The sequence below is a fragment of the Carassius carassius genome, chromosome 26 (assembly GCF_963082965.1).
Source record: "Carassius carassius chromosome 26, fCarCar2.1, whole genome shotgun sequence".
NCBI classification, from domain to species: Eukaryota; Metazoa; Chordata; class Actinopteri; order Cypriniformes; family Cyprinidae; genus Carassius; species Carassius carassius.
The window spans coordinates 11,090,736-11,113,834 of record NC_081780.1 but is presented as its reverse complement, the minus strand read 5'-3'; the positions used below and the strand labels follow the sequence as shown (position 1 = coordinate 11,113,834).

Below are 23,099 nucleotides of genomic sequence, written 5' to 3'. Positions count from 1 at the left end.
GCTTCTGGTGTGTGAAAGCTGGTATTTAGGAAAGAGGGCAGGGAATAGATATAGATCGGATGCAGCTCAATGTGTGTATTGTGTCTCCGTCTGTTTTAAGGTTCGACTGTGGGCCTCCTGTGGCATTTTTTCGTCTTTCAGTCGGTGCCCTTTGACCCTGAAGTCTGTCTCTGATGACTGCGTTTGTGTGCAAGTCTAGTCTGGAGTTTTGACTTGTGCACGGTTACAGTACTAATTTACTACCCCACCGTTTGTGTCTCTTCTAATTAAGGCCAAGTCATGGCAGACTAGAGCTGGGCCCCATCATACGTCTGCTCCTTATTATACATTGAGCCTCGCACTCTCTAACACACAGTCACACACACAAACGGAGAGATTACCCTCAGGTCCAGTTTAATCGCTTTCTTCCTTCAAGTGCAGGCTCGGGGGTGGAGCATGCTAATTCCAGCAGGGGGTCGCCAAGGTAGCAAGGGGCTGCAAGGGCGGGACAATGGCAGTGTGCAGGGCATTGATTTGAACCATACCTCTGCACATTCCTCTACAAAACACAATGAAGTGCATTATTCTGCTCGACTAGCCCCCCTTCATCCCGACCCCTTTCCTCTTTTCTCTCTAACAAAGAGCCTTTCACCCGGTAATGTCTAAAGCTTCTCGTCCCACTTACTAACTGTTCTCACCTTAGACACACGTATGTCTCTATGTACAGGCCAACATTGGCACAGTGTTGTGTACTGTAGAACCCCAACCTTTCTGGTTAAAATTCACCCAAAATATAAGTTTGGATACTAAAAGAACTAAGAAGCAGTCTTTTATTGTTAACCCATTTGTATGAATTAAAACAAAGCTCACATAATATATAAATATTAGAAAAAAAATTGGGAAATAAAAACATAAATGTTAGACAAAAGTTAATGCAAATGTATATAAGAAAATGACCTAAGAATTTACTCACCTTCATGTTCCAAACCTGTGTGTCTTTTTCCTTCTGGAAACCTTTGCAGTGGTGAGTTAAAATATTCTAGCAGGTTTTTTTTTTTTTTGGTCCCGTTTACACTAGTGTGTTTTCGTTTTAAAACACTTAACTTTTGATGGTTGGGCCTATTGTTTACACTACTCCAGCGTTTTTGACGTTCGATAATTGAGACTTTTGAAAATTATGCAGACCCCGTTTTAGTTTGTAAACTCCGGGGTTGCATTTCAGTGTAAACAGACCAAAACGGAGACTTTCAATGACAAACGGAGACAAAACGATAGCGTGGCTGGCCACGTGATCTCCGTGTATCCTTGATGACCATGTAACCGTATCATATCTCTGTCGAGTATGTCACTGTGTTTGTTTTGGCATGACTCCCAATTGACATTTTCAGCCACCATGGCCGCCTTGTAATCATTAGTTATTTTGAGTAACAATTCCACCTCATCATCTGTCCACACAAACATTTTCTTGCTTTTCCTCGCCATCATGCTCATTGTTGAACCTGCCAGTGACTAGCAACCGACTTCTTGTTTATACTTTTACACGCATGCCCAGTGTGCATGAATGGTCACGTGATATGCACACTCTCTGTTTCTGGTCTTATAAAAAGAGATGTTTTGAAAAATGTTCACGCTGCTCTTTTTTAGTAGAAGTAGAAGAAGCATATTGTGACCAAGGGCTGTCAGGCTCTAAAAAGTAGAAAGCAGCACCATAAAGAAGTCCATATGACTGGTGTGCTGTATTTCAAGTTTCTGAAACCAAATCATCTCTTTATATAAGGAACAGAGTGAAATTTCAGTTGCTAATTTCAGTCGCTATACACTGAAAATCTCCATCATACCTCTCAAATCTCAATACAAATTCTGCACATTCCCTGTAACTATTAGTCAAAGTTCCCTGTAATTATTAGAAAGTTTCGTGATGTCATAGATTTTGTCACATCTTTTGTGTCTTGTGTCTTACAGTGTCTTAAGGGGGGGGGGGGGGGGGTAATTTCTCTTTAAGAACGGGATGTTTTTTCCCCGCTCGTTTCAAAGATGGCAAAGTTGCATTTTTATCTGTCTATCAGCCCAATCGAGAGCCCATTGCACACAAAATAACTGGGAATTTGTCTTTGTATCTGGTTCTTAACAAATACAGATTATCCTTTAAACTCGTGTGGCTGTATGTTTGCATATCAGCAGGAGAGAGAGAGCAGAAAAACACTTAAACCACTTTATCGGACTTGTTCGCCGTGTAAACAGCACAGAGTATAAACAATGTCAGTCTCGAGTGTCGAGTCCAAATCTATTCCAGAGCCGTTCGGTTAATTAAAGCCATCCTTCCCCATGTGCAAGTGAACAAATCAGCTGTCTTAATTATGATAATTAGCAGCAACATCCTTTCAGATTCCTGCACAAAAAACGGAGAAATTGAATCGCATGATGCCACTCGTTAACGAGGTCGTCAGTCAAGCGGCGCAGCTAATTACGACAGGAGGGAGATTTCTCTTCAGACCAATGCAGTGATTCTTCACCAAGTCAAAGAAGATGCACACACACACAACGCCGGGGTTCCCTAATGCTATTGCACACACACAAACACACTCATATATAGGGGCCTCTGCTTGTCGCATAACTTCCTGTATGCGAGACTGACTCTAGGGAGGTTTGCGATCATGACCGGTTTATATTTTCTAGCTCTGTTCTCTTGCTATTTTCAATGGTTGACTGCATCTCTGTGCAGCCTGTCGAGGTCAGTTCAGACGCTTCAGCTCCCATTTAAAAGAACAAGTTGCAGCAGCCTCTGTCTGAGAGCGTACATCTGTATTTGAGAGGGTATTGTAGATGTGTACTTATGTAAGTGTGTTATCTGTGTGTGAGAGTGTGTGTAGTACAGGGCTGATTGAATTAGAGTAATTAGAGACAGCTCACAGTGTCAGTATTAATCACACTGCAGTCTCATTATGGGCCCTGCACATCATTCCTTTCATCTCGTAATGATCCTCAGTCACCAAGTCACACATATTAACCTACATCCCCCGTTTCTCTTCTCTCTCGGTTTCTCTCATTCCGTCTTACACACTTATATACATATATACATATTCAAACGTACATACTTAAACATACCCCCACACACACATAATTATATCATTTTATATATATATATATATATATATATATATATATATATATATATATATATATATATATATATATGTGTGTGTGTGTGTGTATATTATTTTAAATGGCTCTCTGAAATACTTGATTCTGATTGATCAGCATTAAAGAGAATAGTTTTGAAAAATGGCTGTGTATTATACAAATGTTGCTGTAAATATGCATAATATATGCTTATATGTTTTCCATACTGATTTTTTATTGTATCATTGCCAATCATAATGCTTAATAATGTTTAACTAATATAATCTATGAATTATATTCTAATATAATTGTAATATGTTTTATAAGAAAGTATAAAGTATACATATATATATATATATACATATATAAATATATATATATACACACACACACAGATACATATTTTGTGTTATTATAAAATTCCATATAGAAATATTTGAGTAATTTGTAATCATATTTTTTCTTTCATGTAAAACCTCATTTATTCATTTGTACACACTGTCTGTGTAAAATGCGATTTCAATATATTTATATTTATAATTAAAATATTTTATTATAAATTGCTATATATTTAGTCATTTTATATTTTGTATGCATATTTATATATTTTTGTTATTTTTTTATGTAAAACATCAATAATTTCTTCATTTGTTTTTACACACTCTCTGGAGTAATAGAAGAGAGAGAGAGAGAGCTATTGCATTAGATAACAATAGCAAATTCAATTCATCAGTCTCTCTGACAGAAGGGTGGCAAACACAAAACCTTTTCTCTCATATCACATCTAGGCTGAAGTTTGCCCATAGGGATGAAATAGCTCCATTTTGCAGATCTGTTCTGTGGCCTTATAATACCAAAACTTTGAAGCCTTAGGCAGTATGCAGCATCCCTGTAGTGAAGTATGGTGGATACCTCAGGGATCCTTCTCTGGGGCAGGAACTGGAAAACTCATAAGGATGGAGAGGGAAAATGGATGGAGCTAAGTCCAGATAAACCCTGGAGGAAAACGGGCTGAAATCCGGACAGGCGCTGGGCCCTGGAAGATGATTCCGATTCCAACAAGACAATGACCTGTAACATACTGCAGTAGTCAGACTGGAGTGGATTGAAACCAGAAAGGTTAAAGTCTTGGAGTGGCCCAGTCAAATCTCAAACCAACTGAGCACCTGTGGAATGACTTACATGCTGCTGTTCAAAAACGTCATGGGGAAAAAATGACAAAAATTAAGATACATGATGACAGAGACACTCAGAGATATTAAGACCTGACATGACTGTCCAAACTCTATTTACTCTTGAGGACAAATACTTTTCTTTTTCAGTTTCTTTTTACCATTATTATTATTTACGTTTATTTAGTGGAATATCAGATAATTCATTTGGCTTTTTTCTTTGACTTTGTTTGGAAATCTCTAGTACAGTAATTGCAATGCCGTTCTTGTAATACACACTAACCTGAATTCTGCAATGATTGTGTGTTGCAGACTGTTCAGCGCAATCCCGCCACACATTCACACTCTCTACAGGAGGAATGAAGACAGGTGAAGCTGAAGACAGGTAAAAACCACAGCTCATGGTCACTTTGGAGTTTTTTACTATAAAAAATATAACTGATCAGACACATCTAATTTCTGCACCCTATGCAGGAAACTGGTGCTTGTTGACACATGGGGAAATTGTTACAATGATTAAATCTCAGTTCTAAGTAAAAGTCAGGTTATACATGTGTTTTCTCTAGCATTGGCTTAACTTTCTAATTTTTCTTCATTTTAGTAACACATCTCTGTTTTAATTTTTATTATTATTATTTTTAAGCTGTTGGGAAAACAAACATTTTTCACATTTGCTGTCTTTTGAATTTAATATTTAAAGGTAAGTTTCATTGTGTCAACTTACTCCATAGAGTGTGACAAGATGCCCCGCTATTGTCACCATGGTCAATGTGTATTCAGTAAACTGTAGAGTATGTTTTTTCATTGGCAACACCAGTGGATAAGTTCAAGATATTGTTTATAGCCATAAACTGCCAGTTACACAAACACACACACACTGTATGAATGTATCTAAAGTAAAGAAAAATATTGAAAATTACAAATCAGTGGTCGTATGTTATATAACTTTTTTATTTTTTATAAAAGAAATATGTCTTCTTAAAAAAATCTAATATCTTTTAAAGATAACGTCTCTGTTGTTTTATAACAAATTAATAAAATATCACTTTTATGAACAAGAATAAAAATAAATGAATAAAAAAAAAAGCTCAAAGAAATGCTGAAATTAATACCCAAGTCTGGGCTCAAGCTTAGGTGTCTCAGCTTTTATTTGTTTCTGCTCATTACATGCTGAACTTGTGTTTACACAACAGCAAAGGGAAATATCTCCATTTAAGAAGGAGAGCAAATCTCCAGTGTTCCCAGTGTCATTATTCATCTTTTTCTTTTAATGAATCTGAAATAATTATTTGGTTTGAGGAGTGCAATCCCTAATAAGGTGTAGCAGGAAAAACAACAGGGAAAAAAGGAATCAGGGGAGCGGCATCTTTTGAGTACAGCCACTGTGTTTGTGTTAATGAATGCAGGTTAGGTTAATGACGAGGAATAGACTTCAAACAGCACCGTGAGGTTGTCCGTCTCTGATGAGGGTCTTTTTGATGCTTTTTCATAACTGCTTCTAAGGGTAAAGTCTTTGCATTGGCTGCTCTCTTCTCTTTAGCACACAGTGTCACATACACGCTGAACTCTGATCAGGGCTTTAGGTCAGAAATCTGTTGTAGAAATCGGGCATAACGCTCAGTGATTGGAGATTGAAAATGGCTCGTACAATCACTGACAGCCGTCCTCATGTGCTGAAGAGAGAGATGCAGTGTGACATTGCGCGAAATCATTTGCTGAGGTTAACAATGTGGGCTGATTTGGACTTTTACATAGCTTAAGGCATCATATTATCATCAAGGTGTTGTTAAATTCGTGTTTTTCTTTTCTGTATAGAGTGTGTGGTGTGTAGCCTCAATAAAGCTCAGACCCCATCTGTATGTATACAGTATGTGAAGTGACACTATATACTGTAAATGTAGGGCTGTCAAAGTTAACATGTTAATTTAATTAAATGCAATTAAACATTAATCTAATTGTTATATTTTTCCTAACCAATCTACATATAGTTATGTGGGGGGAAATTAATTACCCCATAAATTGAGTTAGATAGAATAGCTGTTGTTGTTGCATTTATAGCAAAGGGGATGACCATATTTGGGAGTCCAAAATGCCATAGTATCCGAACCTCCTTTGTATCTTTCTATATCCACATCTGGTTTTACACCCTTTCTCAGTCTTTTACATCCTATCACCATTCATTCTCTCTGTATCCGTCTTATTTGATGTCATAAGTGCATGTTGTCTAGCTGACTGAGGGCTGTTTAATTTGATCTAACCAAAGGAAAACAAACAGGCTGTTCCATCACTCATCTCTCTGCTTTGGACTTTTTCCTTCCTTCCCTCCCTGCTTTTTTTCTGGTCTGCTGCTCCTATCATTCTTTTGTGTACACACCATTCTATTCACTTCTCCTTCATTTCACTCTCTCCCTTTCGTTTGTTCATTTTCTTTTGTTCTCTCAATCATTTCCGCCTCCTTTTTTCTCCCCCACAAGCTCTATCCTGCTTTCTCTAGCACTAATTGTGTTGTGAAACACCTTTGCTGTGTGTTCGGGGCCCGAGTCCATAAGGGCCTGTGTGTATGTGTGTGTTAGTGAGCGTTTGATGTGTAGTGCTGTCCGCGCTGCTCTGTATGCTGGTGAGAAGGGGATCATTATGTGTGCTTGTATTCGAGTCGTTTTTATTTAAGACGCCAGACAATGGACTGGTGATTGAAGAAAACAGCAGGCTGACAATGAGTCTCTGTGTCTGATAATGCAGCACCATCCTGCCGGGCAGCTTTAGGAGGGCCCCGGCTCATTGTGGCTCCGAAGAGAAAGGGAAAGAGGGAGAGAGAACAAACCCGCTGCTTAGTAGGAGGAATATTTTGTCGTGGTATGTCATTATTTTGCAAATTTGTATTATCTCATCATGTTGTCTTCATTGTAATTGCGGCTAATTAGAGGGCTAGTTAGAGGCCGGGCTTTGAGGCTAGCTTTAGCGTGAAAGAAGCCCGCCGATTAGCACTCTCCACCAGAGGAAGCACAGAATGGGGAGATTAATCTGGTTACCTTGACGACACTCGCTTCCATCTGCGAGGAACAATGCGGTTTTGTTTCTTTGGATCAGTTCAGATCAACAGAACGTGGTGCTCTCGCTTTAACAATGCCCAATTCTGTCTAACCTTCACTGCCGCCCTTCTGTTTCTGGCCTCCCCTACCACCTCTACTACTTCTCCTCCAAATCTTCATCCTCTTCTTTCCTCGGTTTTCTCACTTCTTGATGTCCCTGTGATCTTTCAAATATCGTGACTTTTAAAGTCTTTGAAGTGTGCGTATTAGAGATGGCCATTGTGGTTGTTTTTATCTACTCGACATGATAGATTAATCATCCAACTACTCAAGTACTTGACAAAAATATCATCCAGCTATTTGACATTTAAATCATTCAACATTCAATACACATCATTCAAATAGACATACTGGAAAGATAGATCCTCTGATTAAGAGAACTTGACAGATAAATAATTTGACTTCTTGGAAGATACTTGACAGTTTAAGTCTTTATCTATTTTAGACTTCAACAGTTAAATCATCCAAGTACTCAGGAACTCAACCCATAAGTCATCCTAACAGTACTTGCGAACTTGACAGAAATATCAGATGAATACTTCACAGCTAAATTATTTGAGTACTTGTAAACTCAGCAAATATAAATCATCCAAATACTCAACAAACAAATAATCCAACATTTTACAAGTTAATCATTTGATTACCCGATCACTCATCAAATAAATCATCCAATTAGTCAAGTACATGCCAGATATAATCCAGCTAGTTGGGTCCATGACAGTTAAATCATGTGAGTACCCAAAAACTCTTCCAATTTGTCATCTGACTACTTGCTAACTTGACACATAAATTATTTGAGTACTTATAAAGTCAACAAATATAAATCATCCAAATACTCAACAGACCAATAATCCGACCATTTGACAGGTATCTCATTTGATTACTCAGTCACTCAGCAAATAAACCATCCGACTACTCAAAAACGTGACAGATAAATAGTATAGTGTTACTCAACAGAAAAACCATCTAATGACTTGAGTACTCAACAGATAAATCATCTGATGACTTTTATTCTCGACAAGTACTATTACTTGAGTTCTTGGTTGTACATGTGACCTGTTTATTGAGTACTCTTGGTACTCGTGTCCTTCCCTAGTGTGTGTTGATTGAAAGGCAGGAGAATGGGGTTGTGTGTTGTGACAGGCGGAGGTTACCAGAGGTTGTGACCTTGTCACGCCAAGCCTGAAGGTTTGTCCTCAAATCCCCCTCTGGGCTGAAAAGCACTTAATGAAAATAATACACTAGCCTGACTGTAGACACAGCTCAGGGACTCCCCCTGCTAACACCAGCCTCTGAGACAGTGAGCTTGTACAGTGGAAGAGAAAAGGCTGTTAAAAGTAAAAAAAAGTCTTTTGTTTTCTTTGTGATGAGGAGGAAAGAGAGAAGGAAAAAGAGGAAGAAAATCAGCCTTGCAGACGCATGTAAGTGTTCATTGTGATGAGCAGTTAGAGTCTCTCCATCTGGTGTTCACTTTGCACTCTGACAGAAAGAGAGAGAGAGAGACAATGAAAGAATGCCAGTGACATCTGCTTCCATGGGCGCCACAATGGAGATCCATAGAGATCATACTCACACAGCCCGCACTTACAAAGACACCACTGTACGTACGTGTGTGTGTTCACAATCCATGTGATCTGGGACTCCACAGCATCTTGACAAAGCCATGGCCATTGTGCCATCCAAAGATGAAACTCTCAAACTTCTGTTCTGTATTATAATTCAGAGAAATGTAGTGAAATACATTTATTTATTTGTGTTTGGATATTGTTGACAGTCTGTTGGACTGACAACTTTATGCCATTGTTAAATATATAACATGTGTTTCCAGACGAGTTAAGTAAGACATGATGTACAAGCAGCCTGTCGTTAATGCAAAAATAAACACACACAGAGTGATCAGGTTTCTTATTTACAGATTATGACTGGCTGACTGTTTCATTTATTCTATGAATATATATATATTAAAAATAAATATTTGACATGAATAATGTATTCAAGTTGAAATTATTTTATGGAAAGAAAAAAAATGATACATGAAAAATGAATCTAGCATATAGAAAATTTTTCACCAGGGACAACAGTAAATTATACAGTTTAGTGATTACTGAATATCAAAGTATTTGACTGCACAATCTCAGAATTAACCAATCAGAATTATATATTCCAAAGAACAGTGTAATAATAGAAATATATTGTGTTGTGTTGGCAGTTTATTAGCACATAACATATTTTCCCATGTACACTGCTGTTAAAAAATGATTTGCTTTCTTTCTTTTTTCTATTTTTTTTTTTAAAGAAATTAATACTTTTGTTCAGCAAGGATGTTAAATATCATTCTTTTGAACTTTGTATTCATCAGAGTCCTGAAAAAAGTATCACTGTTTCCAGAAAAATATTAAGCAGCACAGCTAAGAAATATTTCTTGAGCAGCAAATATGAATATTAAAATACTTTCTGATGAATCATGTGATGCTGAAGATTGTAAAGGAGTAAAGACTGCTGAAATTTAAGCTTTGCCATCACAGGAATAAATAACATTTGTAATAAATTATTTCAATTACAAAATATATTAAAATAAAAATATATATTAAATTGTAATAAAAAACTGTATTACTCTTTTCACTATATTTTTGATCAAATAAATGAAGGCTAAGTAAGCATAAGAGACTTAAAAAAACATTAAAACATCCACCCAAACTTTGAACATGAGACTATACAATATATGCTTATTACTTCTATTTAAAATGTAATAACTCGTAAATATACCTGTTGTTGTCAATATTTCCAGTTTCAACTTAAAGCATCTTCTTTCGAAGCAAATGAGGGTAAGGCTAGTGCAGGTATGTGGGTTTGTTTCCGGGGGGGGGGGGTGTTTTTGTGTTTCTGCACACTTATCTTTGAGGAACATTTCCCATGTTGTGTTTCATGTGCATTCAAACTGGAGTCTGACGATACGCTCATAATTTCCAAAGTCATCTCTCTCCAAATCGCTTCAAAGATTTGCAGAGTGCCAAAGATTTTCACAAATTTTTTTTCCCTCGGGCCAGTTCTGGTGCAGTGCAGCAAGGAGTGGGGAACAACAAAAACCAAAAAAGAAATATTTAATCAATATCCGACCAAAAAGTGTTTTTAAAGAGCCTCCGTCGAGATGAACTTTCAGATGTGTCTCCAACGGCACACATCTGCTGTGTGTGATACATCTGTTCTTCAGCCACTGTAAGCTGACAGGAAATATCCTCATTATTGAAGCGTCGCTGATTATTCATACATTCACTCACTAATTTGTTCACCCACCTGTTTATTGGTTCACTCCTTCACTCTGAAAAATAGCTGCTTGATTTGAATGAAGAGTGTCTTGTGTCTTCACAGAGGAAATGAGGGGCACTTGTTTGGGGAAATTGCTGTGGTTCGAGTTTACATATGGAAGCAAACTGAATTGTTGGAATTTGGAGCCAAGATGGCACTCATGATGCACTTGACCAGATAGAGCTGTGTGTGTGTGTGTGTGTGTGTGTGTGTGTGTGTGTGTGTGTGTGTGTGTGTGTGTGTGTGTGTGTGTGTGTGTTTGTGACTACACCTGATGATTTTGCCTGTTTTGGCAGGAGCAGTTGGGGCTATCGTGCCATGTCCTCTCAGTGGTCTGCTTACCATCATGGCAACCCAGCCGTGGCCCCGCTCTCTTAATGGCAGCGATTATGACATGATGTCACCTGGTTGAGCAAGCTATTGTTTGACTCCTGCCAACATGCCATTTCCCCCCAAATACACGGCCTCTCTGTTACATACACATTTAGAGGAAAGGACGAGGAGGAGGTGGCCAAGTACCTTTCGCACTGCTCTAAATTCTACTGCTTCCGTCATGACTCCTTAATACCCTACGACACTTCGCTGAAAATTATGTTTTTTTTTTCATTTTCTAAAAATGTATGATTTTCTTTATGAAGAATATAATGCTGATTCTTTTCAGGATAATGAAAGTGAATAGGGACTGCGGCTGTATAGCTAAAAAAAATAGCAAAAAAATGCTCTGTGTCAAAAAAGTTGTACAAACATTGTGCGAGAATCAGACTGAAATATATTCACTGAAAATCTCGATATCTGCTCTGGCATGTTCATGAGAGGTATGGCAAACTATGACCAAAGCTGAATGATTTGTTCACAATTAGAATTGATCTTGTTCTTTTGATCGGGCTATAAATCTATCATACAATATTACTTTCATTTAGTGCTTGAGTTATGCACTTTTATGGTGTTTTTGTGTCTTTTATGAGCTTGAAAGCTTTGATCCCCATTCATTGTAATTGCATGGAAAAGAGCCACCAGCACATTGCTCAACATATCTCCCTTTCTTTTCCACAGTAGAAAATCATACAAGACATTTAGGAGGCTGAGTAAAGTAAAAATATATAATTTCCCTTTAAAGCAAATCACTTTTTTTTATAAAGTGTGCGTAATTCTGAACATGGGGTCCCTGGAGATCAGCGAACAGATGGGAATTAGTCGTTGTTGAATATCAAAGAGTGCATGGCATCGGAAACAGATCCTACAATCAGAGGAAGTGACATGGGATAGAGATAAAGAATAAAAAATAAAACCAGTAGAGAAACTTAGAGCAAACTTGGAGACCTTGATATAGGTACCTAAGAGATGCTTATTTATTCAAAAAATTTTGGTGATAAAGTTTGCAACCAAGGTATTGTCTTTCCCAAACACACACATAGACACACACACATGGGTCCCCTCCCCTCGTTGTGCCATGCAGTCTGATTGGCGATGCCCTCTGTGCCATCTGTAGCCTGTGCCCTGTGTGCGTGCCCCTCCCCCGCCCTCCTGCACTGTGCTGGGTGGGTTTAACCATCTGTGTGCCAGAGGGGGATCACAGGAAATGGACATGATAACACACAAACATACACAAGCACTTATACATCCATTGTCTGCAGGTTTGATCCTTAGCTGTACTACGTCTGCTGGTAATAATGAGCACTAATCTTTTAAGCCATATAGGAGTAGTTAAATACAGATCAAGATGTGTTATTAAACAGTAATGACCAGTACATTGGTCAGGCCAAGTAATTGGCTGATATTTGGGCCTTGTATGATCTCAATTTAATTTGTAAATATATTTTATATAATATTTCATTATACATTCACTATATTCATTTATAATATTCAGTTATTTATTAAGTACGTATTTATGTTATGTTATTGGGGACATTTGACATTAATACTGTCATTTGGTCTAATTATTATATCATATTTAGTCTAGTGCTGTCAATCGCTAAATAAAAAAATTAACTAATTAATCGCACATTTTCTGAAATTAATCACGATTAATCCCACCTAACATTAACGTTTTGAAATATACTTTTATATTGCGATAATTTCACATTCAATCTTCAAATTAACGTACAAACAACATAAAGACATAAAGTATAGTTTTTAATGTTTGTTTAATGCCACCTTTTTTTATGACTGAAGGCCAGTATCAATGATACCATACTGATTTCTCCATAAAATTGCTCCCCACTAATATTTAACCATTGACTATAGCCATTCAACATTACAGTATAATTGAGAGCTATCAATTTTAACATTTATTAGACTTTAAATAAGTCTAGTGTGTAAGATGTGAGACAGTGCTGGGCTGCTCCAGGACAGTTTTGAAAACCATTTCAGAGACATGTTCTTAAGTGTGAGTCACATAAAATATATTACATTCATGCACAGTTTAAGGCAGCTTTAATCACCTTTTTGGTAACTTCATGACTTAACTGACCACAGCATTGCATGCATGTCCTTTATTTTGCATTTTGATATGAAAGGATACAGGTTGCAGCGAACACTGACGCCTTTGTGCGTGCAGCTGAAGAACATGCGCTGCAAGCATAATACCATTTCCATGTTAACGCATACAATACAATTTTAGTCATACAATATTTGTCAAATACAATAATGTGTATATTTATATATATATATATATATATATATATATATATATATATATATATATATATATGTATATATATATATACTGTATATATTATTTTTCCAGGGATACTTGTCAGTTATGCTATCATTTGGTCTAATTATTATATAAAATTGAATCATACAACATTTGTTAAATACAATAATTTATTATGTACATTTTTATTTTTTATTTATTTATTTATTTTGGGGGGTATTTGTCAGTTATGTTTTTTTATATAGATAGAGATAGATAGAGTCTATGTCTATGTATAACTATATTGTGCTACGATGAATGAGTACTAAACAAATATTTTAATTACTAATATAAATAAAAATAATAATGACATAGTAAATACATTGTCCCTTCTGTCTTTTTTTCTTTCTGTCCTCCTCTCTTTTGTTTTTCCGCTTTCCTCCTTTGCATTCCCAGAATCCTCCCTGAAGAAGTTAGTTCTGGATTGTAGTGTTTGAGGGTATTTGGCAATCTAGGAATGGGGAAAAGTCTTGGATATTTGGCAGGTTTAAGATGGTGTGTGTGTGTGTGTGTGTGTTTAAGGAAGGATCTAGGATGTTTGAATGAGATTACATGGCACCATGTCTGACAGTTTGGCATGGTAAGTGTTGGCCGTATGTGTCTGTTAGGTAGTCTAGGAGATTTGCCGCTCTGAGGGTCAGCAGTGTCAGGTGTTTGGCTGGAAAGGGGAGGTGGTGTAGGGTTTTGAGCTTGTAGTCCTCAGGAGTTGACAGGACCGTGGTGGGCAGAGTGGAGTGTTTGGCAGCAGGAGCATGAGGGGGCAGAAATGGGTGTTCTGGCAGCCGAGTCCAGGATGGATGGGGACGCCCATGGCACGGATAGGAAACATGGCTGGAGGATTAGGCAGAAAGAGAGAGAGTGGAATCTAGGTGGCAGAGAGAGAGGATGTGCCTTCAGGTGAACAGGATTAAGAGAAAGGTCTGTTTGCGGTTCCCCTCAGAACACCCGCAGCCTCTCTTTCCTTCTTGCTCTCCGTTGAAGGCTAATCGGCTTCCTCCTCAAAAGCAGTCATTGCAAACATTATAGTTCCTGCAGAACAAACAAGAACACCACCGCCGTACCGTAACTTTCTATCCCCAGAGGAAAGAAAAATTACAAATGAGATCCCTTTGATATATAAACGGTGCTTTTCCTAGATGGCAATGAAATGACATGGAGAGCAAATGGAGTCTCCTGCTTCTCAGAGTGTTCTCCTGAGAGAAGGACTGCAGTCTCACATGTAAGAAAGCATGTTTCCAACTAAGAGTAAGACATAAAAAAGGTAACCATGAAATAATAAAGTCCCATCATCAGAGATAAAGCTGCAATTGCGAGCTTCCGTACATGTGTCTCCTCCTGAAGTTCCTAAAGAGACCCCAACAAAACCCCAAAAAACTTTGCTTTGGGTCGATTCTAAGGTAGACACAATCAACTTTCCAAACAATAAGCTCTGTTTTCTTCTCGCAGTAGAGCTTTAGTCTTTTCTTCATTCACCGTTAAGAGGCGAATGCGGTGGCAGCATCAGTACAGGCATGGAGGCAGGTGGAGGATGAGGAGGTGTTGTAGCTGCAGGCTGGAGATCTGAGAGCTTCGCTCCATCCAGCTTCTCACAGATGGACTTTTAGAGGAGCTGCTGGAGAATCATCTCAACACTGCTTTCTTCCTCTCTTGTTTTACTTTCCTTTCTCATTCCTGCCTGTGCTGTCTCGCCACAGGCACAGAAGTGTTGAGACTGTATAGGAGCATGTGCTCTTGAGTTTCCAGGAGAGATGTGTCAGGTGTATTCTCTCACCGAATTCTATCCCGTGTAGAACACTCGACCCAACCTGCCATAAACGTGCTTGAAGTTCTAGCAATTGAATGTACAGTTCACATTTTGTATACTATTTGAGGAAAAATAGCAATAAGGCTTTCCAGATGTTACATTTTTAACTAACTTAAAGGTTCAGTAGCACTATCTGCCTTTTAACTTCAAGAGTCAGACTGGAAAAATAGTCATTTACAACTTAACTGATTCATTAAGAAGTAAACTAACATTTTAAGGTTCTAAATCAATATTTATCACTTTCAGTTATTGGGCCTGTTAAGAACAAAAGAGACTGGACTAACATGACTGTTTGGAGTTAGGAAGTCTAAATGAATGAGAAGATGAACAGAGGGAGGTAGAGATGAAGGGATGAGAGAATGGATGGATGGATGTGTTTTAGGGGGCATTATCGTTCATCATTATTTGAGCTTCTGCAGCGCTCCATCGCAGCTCTAATGGCGCGAAGACACTTGGTGTTTCTTTCCTCTCTTCTCTCTCTCCCTTTCATTCACACTATTCTTTCCCAAGCCTGGCACTGCACAGTAATTTAGTCAGTTAGAGCTTGTTTCAGCCTTGTTAGCAAAGTGAAACACAACAACTGTCTTGTATGTACCTGTAATCCAGTAGACTGCTTCTTGACTGTCGGTTCACGGTTGGAATGGAGTGATGTCTTCGTTGTAATGCATTGTTTTGTAGCGGCTGAGTCATGTGGGGCTGGTACATCTCTTTGAAAGTGAAATGAAGCGTAATTTTGCCCTCCAGGTTGTGAATATACTTCTCCTACTGAGAGCTTCAAAAGACACACATCTCACTGGACTGTCAGAGAAAGCCAGTGTTCGGCTGTGTTAATATTCATGTCTGCCCTGTACTTTTATGTGCTTATGTATCAGAAATTGGACACTACAAAAGAGTGTGTCAGCGAGTTTCATTGACATAAATCAGGGGGTTTTAACCTTTACAGACCCAGAGCCCCCCATCAAGACTGCAAGGGATAAATGTTAAAAAGGTACATTTCATTTATAACTTAAACACTATTATTTTCTGTAATGCTGAACATATCAAAAATGGAATAAGATTGCATCGTGAAATTAAAGTCAGTATATTTGGAAAACATATCTATTAAAACTATGAGAATTAAGTAGAAAAAATGAGCACAACAAAGTAAATTCAGTAAAAGAGTAAAGTCTTTAGAAAGAAAAGATTAAAGTGCAATATTAAATATTAGTTAAATCCTACTTTTGGATAGTTTTAGCAATAAAGAAATCTGAAAAGGCAACCATTGGTTGACTCCTTGGCTTAAGTATTGGAGACGTCGAGCGCAGCGGTTTTTCACTCCTTCAGGGTTGATTACTTTGATTATCATCCTCATATTCTCTTGAGAGACAACATATCCTCTTCGGATAGCATGCAGATGAAACCATCGATATCATCGGAGTCGACCACTGGTTGCCATTTCAGATTGCACAAAAGAGACGATTTCCTGAATGTCTGTCTGTGTTTTTCTCCTGAATAAATTCAGTTTACTACATAACCACTGCAGTGTCCTAATTATAACTCAGTGCTGATGTCCCAAAAGACCAAATATTTCTTTATTTCTTAATCCTGTCCTAAAGTAGATTTAACTAAATCGTCCACATCCATTTCTCACACAGAAGCTACGTTTCAACAACAACATTTCTTGCAAAAAAATGTTTTTCCTGAAATACTAACTTTAATCTTGTATATCTACAACTTTGTTCTGGTATTTTCAACTTATTCTAAAAATATTCCAACTGTATTCTTGTAATCTTAAAACCTTTTTTTTGTGCAGTTGTAATTCCTGCAGCCCAGGTTGAAAAAGAAATAGTTCACCCAAAAATTATGTCATTATCTTCTCACCCTCCTGCTAGTATACCCATGTTATTATCATGTTAGTGTGTCGATAAGACTTTTGATTTGTTTGTGTCTGTGTGTGTGTGTGTGTGTGTGTGTGTGTGTGTGTGGGTGTGGGTGTGGGTGTGGGTGTGTGTGTGTGTATAAAGGCGGTCTTCTGCTGAGGAGGGGAGATAAGGACTCTATCTTAATGGCTTCTCTCGTCTGCCACTCAGCCATCAGACAGAGATTTCCTCTCCCTCAGTCCAGATAAACACACTTCACAACCTTGTCACACGTCTTCCACAAGCAAAAGAGAGAAAGAAGGGACGTGAATGAGAGATTGGTAACCGTAGAGATGCATAAAGGAATACTTCACCCAAAATGAAAATTCTGTCATAATGTGTAGGAAATGTGTAGGAATATGCTGCCCACTTTTCCATACAATGAAAATGATGTACTGGAGTTGTCAAGTTTCAAAAGAACCTTATAAATATGATAACTGGACCATATGACAAGCCAACCAGTTGTGAATTTAACAGATTTTGACTTTTTATTTTAGGCTTTTTCACTGGTTCAATTATACTGGACGAACCAATTCAGTAAAAAGAACAAAAAAAAAAAGAAAGAATTCTATTCAGAGCTCAGAGAAGATTTTAAAAATTGCGTTAAAAATCATGACATGAGGGTGACCAATGATGACAGAATTTTTTTTTTGGGAATAAAATGAAATGGAATGCTTATTTTTGAGCCACATTATTTTATTCTGTTTGGTTTTGCTAAATTATAAAAATAATTATGGACTTAAGGAAACTGAAGGACTTCCCTGATTTTGCCTCTTAGGGGGTACTAGCTGAACTTTAGCTGTGTGTGTGTGTGTGTGTGTGTGTGTGTGTGTGTGTGTGTGTGTTTTTACTGCCTGTCTGTGTCAGACCCTCACTACTCTGTGCCTCTAATGCAGCACAGCTGTGAGGGGGCTTGGACACTACACATCTGCTGAAGGGACCTATTGTGTGTTTGCACGTGTGCATGTGCTGGATACATGTATTTGTGGAGATAAACAGATAAAGACTGTACACACGTGCAAATATGTTTCTGTACATTTGTAACCTTTGTTTTCCATGCATGCAAATAACCTGCATGATTGTAAGTGTGCTGTGAAGTTCAATTCTCACATAAAAGCCCAGTTAGAAAAGTGAAGTTTGTAGTTTTGTCGGAATTGAACGAATCAGCCCATCAGGAGAGTTTGAACCTTGAAAGCACCTGCCTTCTCCATTCACGTTCCCGCTCTCTTAAAAAGCCATCTTCATCAATAGCAGCTTTTAAAGTGGATGAAACTGTTTGGAACTGCTCTTTATTCCTGTTCTGATGGATTTTCTGCTCTCTCCGTCTTTGTCTCACTGGCTGTTGTTGATGTTATTTCAACTCTTTTTTTATTTTCATTTCTCCATCACCTTGCAGCCTTGACTCGAAAGATCGTTCAAATGTTTAACTACAGATAATTGCTACCTGAGAGAAGCTAATTAATGTGCTGCTTGCTCTTGTGTGTATGAGCAGATTTGAATGTACGTATGTACTGTATGTCTGTACATTTTATACACTATATTCTCTCGCTTTTGAAACAACTCTACAATATCCTTCTTCAGTCTTCTGTCACCACTTTGTAATAGTGCTTTCTAAGGCCAGCACTGCTATTACTACTGCTCAAACTTGGGGTTAGAGGTTTAAACAAACCCTTAACCCCTTGTATTAAACTTTGGCAAGTGTGTTGTCCAGTGCGGCTTCTTTAGTAGTATGTTTCTAAACAGATTATTTTTGATAGGATTAATCTGGCAAGCAATTTTCCGTATGTGTAGATTGACTGTAGCATCATGACTGACTTTTCACATTTAAACATCAAGAATTTTCATCAGAAATTGTTCTCAGCCGTTCACACAGGATGTGTTTTTCAATTCCATGCCACTTCTTTTCAATTGGTTTTCTATGTAAACGCATACTAGACAGACGTATTTGATAATTGTACTACCATATCAAGTGTCTTGCTTTTTTCAAAGCATAAACATGAAATGTGTCACATACTTATGCACTATTCTATGAGGCTTTGTAGTATAAATAGTGTGAGTAGTGTGTTCACACTGAGAAATTCCAAAAAGAAAAAGTGCACTTTAAATACCTGGATAATGCACTTAAATAGGCTTCAGGCTCTGATTATTAATCACTAAATAACCTTATAAAATTCATTGCTGAGTACATAGTACATAGTGTATAGTGTATACTGTGTCATATGCCCCCTAATTCTGTTTTATACATGTATAATATATTACATAGGCAATATACACATATAGAAAGAGAAAAACACTGTTATTTGTATTTATCAGGGCCATACAAGTCTACAGTCTTGGCAGAGGTCAGGCCAGGTCGGTGTGTCTTGAACATTGTCACGCTGCTAACAATTTCCTCAGTGATCAACAGGAAAATGCACAAATAATGTTACCACAATGCTCTAACTACATTATTACAGTTTGTGCTGAAGAGGTCAGGGCACAGTGCTGTTCTGAATTCACTAACTTACTCAATAAATTGGATTACATACCAAACATTATATGATATTTTTTTTTCATTCTTATCGTAAATTAAATTCCATACAAAGAAATGGTTTGTTGTAAATATTACCATGACTGCAGGAGACATATAAAGGAAATATGATTAGTATTTACATGCATGTGTGTCTGCAGTTTGTTCAGAAGGTGGACAGCAGTGTGTGTATGTGTGAGGAGGCTGAGAAAGAGTTTAGAGTTCAGCGTTAGTCTTGCTGCTGTATTTTAATCTGTCAGACGTGCTTTCCTCCGTTTAGAAGAATAGTTTGTTCATTCTCTCTCTCTCTCTGTCTAGCTCCCCCTCTCTCTTTCTCTGTAATAACGAGTGACAGGGGCCATGTGTTAGTTACACTATGAAGACCCAAAGCATAGAGCTCACTCGAAAACTCGTGTTTGTTTGTGGTTGATGTGCACGTGCTTAAGACACTTTTTGTCATTCATTTCAATTGGATGAAACAATCTAAAAGAGGTTTACTGGTCCATGCCTGTTCAATAATATATATGTATATTTTTATTGTTCTTACGTACTTTTTTTATGTGTGTGTGTGTTTGTTTAGATTTTGTTCTGTTTTGTTCTTGTTTGATGTCTGAGTAAAAACAATTACATTTTGTATACAAGAAAGTTATCCAACTTTTGAATGGCGTGGCCGTTTTATGTGGCTTAACTGAGTAGTGTGTGTGTGTGTGTGTGTGTGTGTGTGTGTGTGTGTGCGTGCACTTAGTTATACTTTTAAAACAAAACAAGTAATTTGGCCAGCCTTGTTTTGGAAATCTGGGGACATCCTAAAATGGAAAATGATTCATAAATTTGGCAAATGCATTTTTTCCCCAAAACTGAAATGTTCCTTTTATTCTTAGGGATAGTCTGTAGTAATTAATATTATCTTTATGTAAAAACAATAAAGCCTATTATACTGAACATTAAGATGAGCAAAGTGTGTATGTGTGTGTGTTTGATCGTAAGTGTGTATTTGATCAGAGACAGACAGAGGGACACTGTGGCTGAAGGAAGGGGGCAGTGCTGCTGCATGTGTGTGTATGTGTGTGTGAGTGTGAAGCTGCGCTCCGCGATACACAATGTCATCCGCTGGCCCTTTAAGAGGCGATCTAGCAGCTTAGAGCCATAGAGAGGGGTGGAGAGAGAGAGAGAGAGAGAGAGAGAGAGAGAGAGAGAGAGAGAGAGAGGGGAGGGAGTGCGAGTTCGGCATGTGAGAGTGTGTGTGCAGCAGAGAGAAACAGAAACAGTCTCTGGTTTTGCGAGAGGTTAGAGGAGCACAAGGCAGCGTGTATGTGTGTGTGTGTTCTCGGAGGACCCCGGGTGTCGGACGCGTATGTTGTCGTGGACGGACTGCTGCATCTCAGACCCCTTGTTTCAGCATGCTTACTGAGCCTGAGCTTCCTCAGGAGTTTAACAGGTATGTTCACACACTCACGCACAAGCGCTCACTTTTCCAAGCCATGCCGGGAGGAGGAGGCAGATGAGCAGCAGAAGAGTGTGTGTCTGTGTGTTAGTCTAAGAAACTGCTGGCTGTGTGTGAATGTGTCTGCGGTTTAGAAAAGAGAAGAAAGTTCAGTGTGACTTCGAGACGTGTGTGTTTTTTACTGTTTTCTCTGTGAGCATGAGACGCTGGGACTGTATTCTCAATATCACACTTGAAACTAAGTTGTAAATATCTTTAGTGTTTGGTCTAACAGGTGACATGCTGTCGGTGTGTGTATGTTTGTCTATCCCTCTATACACACACACAGACACACACACACACACACACACACACACATATATACATATGTATATGTGTGTGTGTGTGTGTGTGAGTATTAGATGGTGTTTGATAAGGATCGGTGCTCTCCCGTCAGTGTTTCCCTGGCGCAACCTCTCTTTTTTTTTTACTCATGTTGCACTTCAGGGTAACACGCTTGGCAACTAAAACACAGAGCATTTCACTTCTGTACGACTTTCTTGCTTCACAAAATGCCTTTTTTCCCATTAGTCCATGTTGTTTTAATCTTGTTTATGTTGTTTTGGTGTTTTATTGTGGCCAGATGTCTGCACTGGCCTTCTGTTGTGGTGGTCCGAGGTGGGAAATGTTCTCACCTACTTTAATATGTCAACAAAAGTGGCTTTGCTGCCGAATAAAGAGGTTTTACTTTAAAGCTCCATAGGGAAGATTACACATAATACTCGTTTTTAATGCAAGCTTCACCCCCGACACACACACACACATTTTTTTTTTATTGCATTAGAGCACTGCACTGTTTTACCAGATGAAACTAATCTTTTGTTCGGCGATAAACTCTGGGGTTTTATCCCTGAATTAAAAACACATTTATATGTCAGGAAAATGTGTTTTTAATAAATCATCATGCTCTTTCTGGGGGGAGGGCGAGGATGGGGGCAGAAAGAGATAACAACAACTATGAGGAATTAAACATTTAAAGGATTAAATAGGAAAGCAGAATGTATAGTGATAAATGCAGGGATTACAATGACTTAGAAGAAAAGGATGGTTAAACTCTAGTTTGCTAGCTGTAAGTGGTTAAAGAGCATGAAACTGAGTGTGTGATTATGAGTGTGTGTGTGTGTGTGTGTGTGTGTGTGTGTGTGTGTGTGTGTGTGTGTGTGTGTGTGTGTGTGTGTGTGTGTGTGTGTGTGTGTGTGTGTGTTTGTGTGTGTGTGTGTGAGGATGGGAGCGAAAGTGCAGTGTTTGGCCATGTAAAGTGCATGTGTCTATTCTGTCCCGATGCTGAGTGTCTTTGAAAAACCTTAAGTCTGCTTTTTTTTTTTACATTTGTGCATAGAAAAGCAAGGAATTAATGAGACCTATAAAAATGCAGTTATAATGTTTGATGGTGATACAAAATAATTTATAATTGTTGTTTTTATGTTGATATCATATCACTCATCTTATGAATGATTAATTAAAAAACATTCACTTAAATTTAATTTTGTTTTCATTTTAAAAAATGCACGCTGTAAAGTGCAAAAGGTTTTGTTAAAAAAAAATGTTATAGTAAGAAAATTGACTTGATTCATTTAAGAACATTTCCTGTTTGGTGTAGTTTATTTTATTTATTTGACATCTAAAAATACAGAACTATGAAGTGTTTTTCAAATCATCTGTACTACGAAGCAGTAGTAGATAATTATACGAAATGTTGCTTTGCTTAAAATATGTTGTTAAATCTTTATCCTAAATATTTTTTATATATAAGAATATAATCATTCTAAATAATATAATCATTATAATTAATAATAATAATAATAATATAAATGATATTAAAATATTGTTTATTATTATTATTGTTATTCTTATTATTGGAGTGGTAATTTGGGTGAGTTTAGCTTTATTAGAGAAGCTTATAGGAGATTCTATGGTCAAACTGTCACATTCCTCAAAGAGAGAGAGAGACAGCGATTGAGTGTGAGAGGGGGAAAGGGGACTTTAACACTTCTCCATTTGTCTCCCTCCTTTAATGGATGGTTGTGTTACATCGCACTCTCTC

At 37.8% G+C, this 23,099-nt stretch overlaps 1 protein-coding gene across 7 annotated transcripts in view; it reads left to right on the top strand.

Moving 5' to 3' along the window:
• sox5 (SRY-box transcription factor 5) overlaps positions 1-23,099 on the top strand; it is a 206,863-nt gene that overhangs the window by 110,129 nt on the left and 73,635 nt on the right. For 4 of the 7 annotated variants that reach the window (XM_059511177.1, XM_059511175.1, XM_059511179.1 and 1 more), the window contains one exon: positions 4,584-4,656. In XM_059511177.1, coding sequence (XP_059367160.1) covers positions 4,631-4,656 — 26 coding nt within the window. In that variant the 5' untranslated portion in view covers positions 4,584-4,630. Of the gene's footprint in view, positions 1-4,583; positions 4,657-20,785; positions 21,011-23,099 lie in introns of those variants that run through there. The other 3 variants (XM_059511180.1, XM_059511173.1, XM_059511174.1) reach the window with 2 other exon arrangements.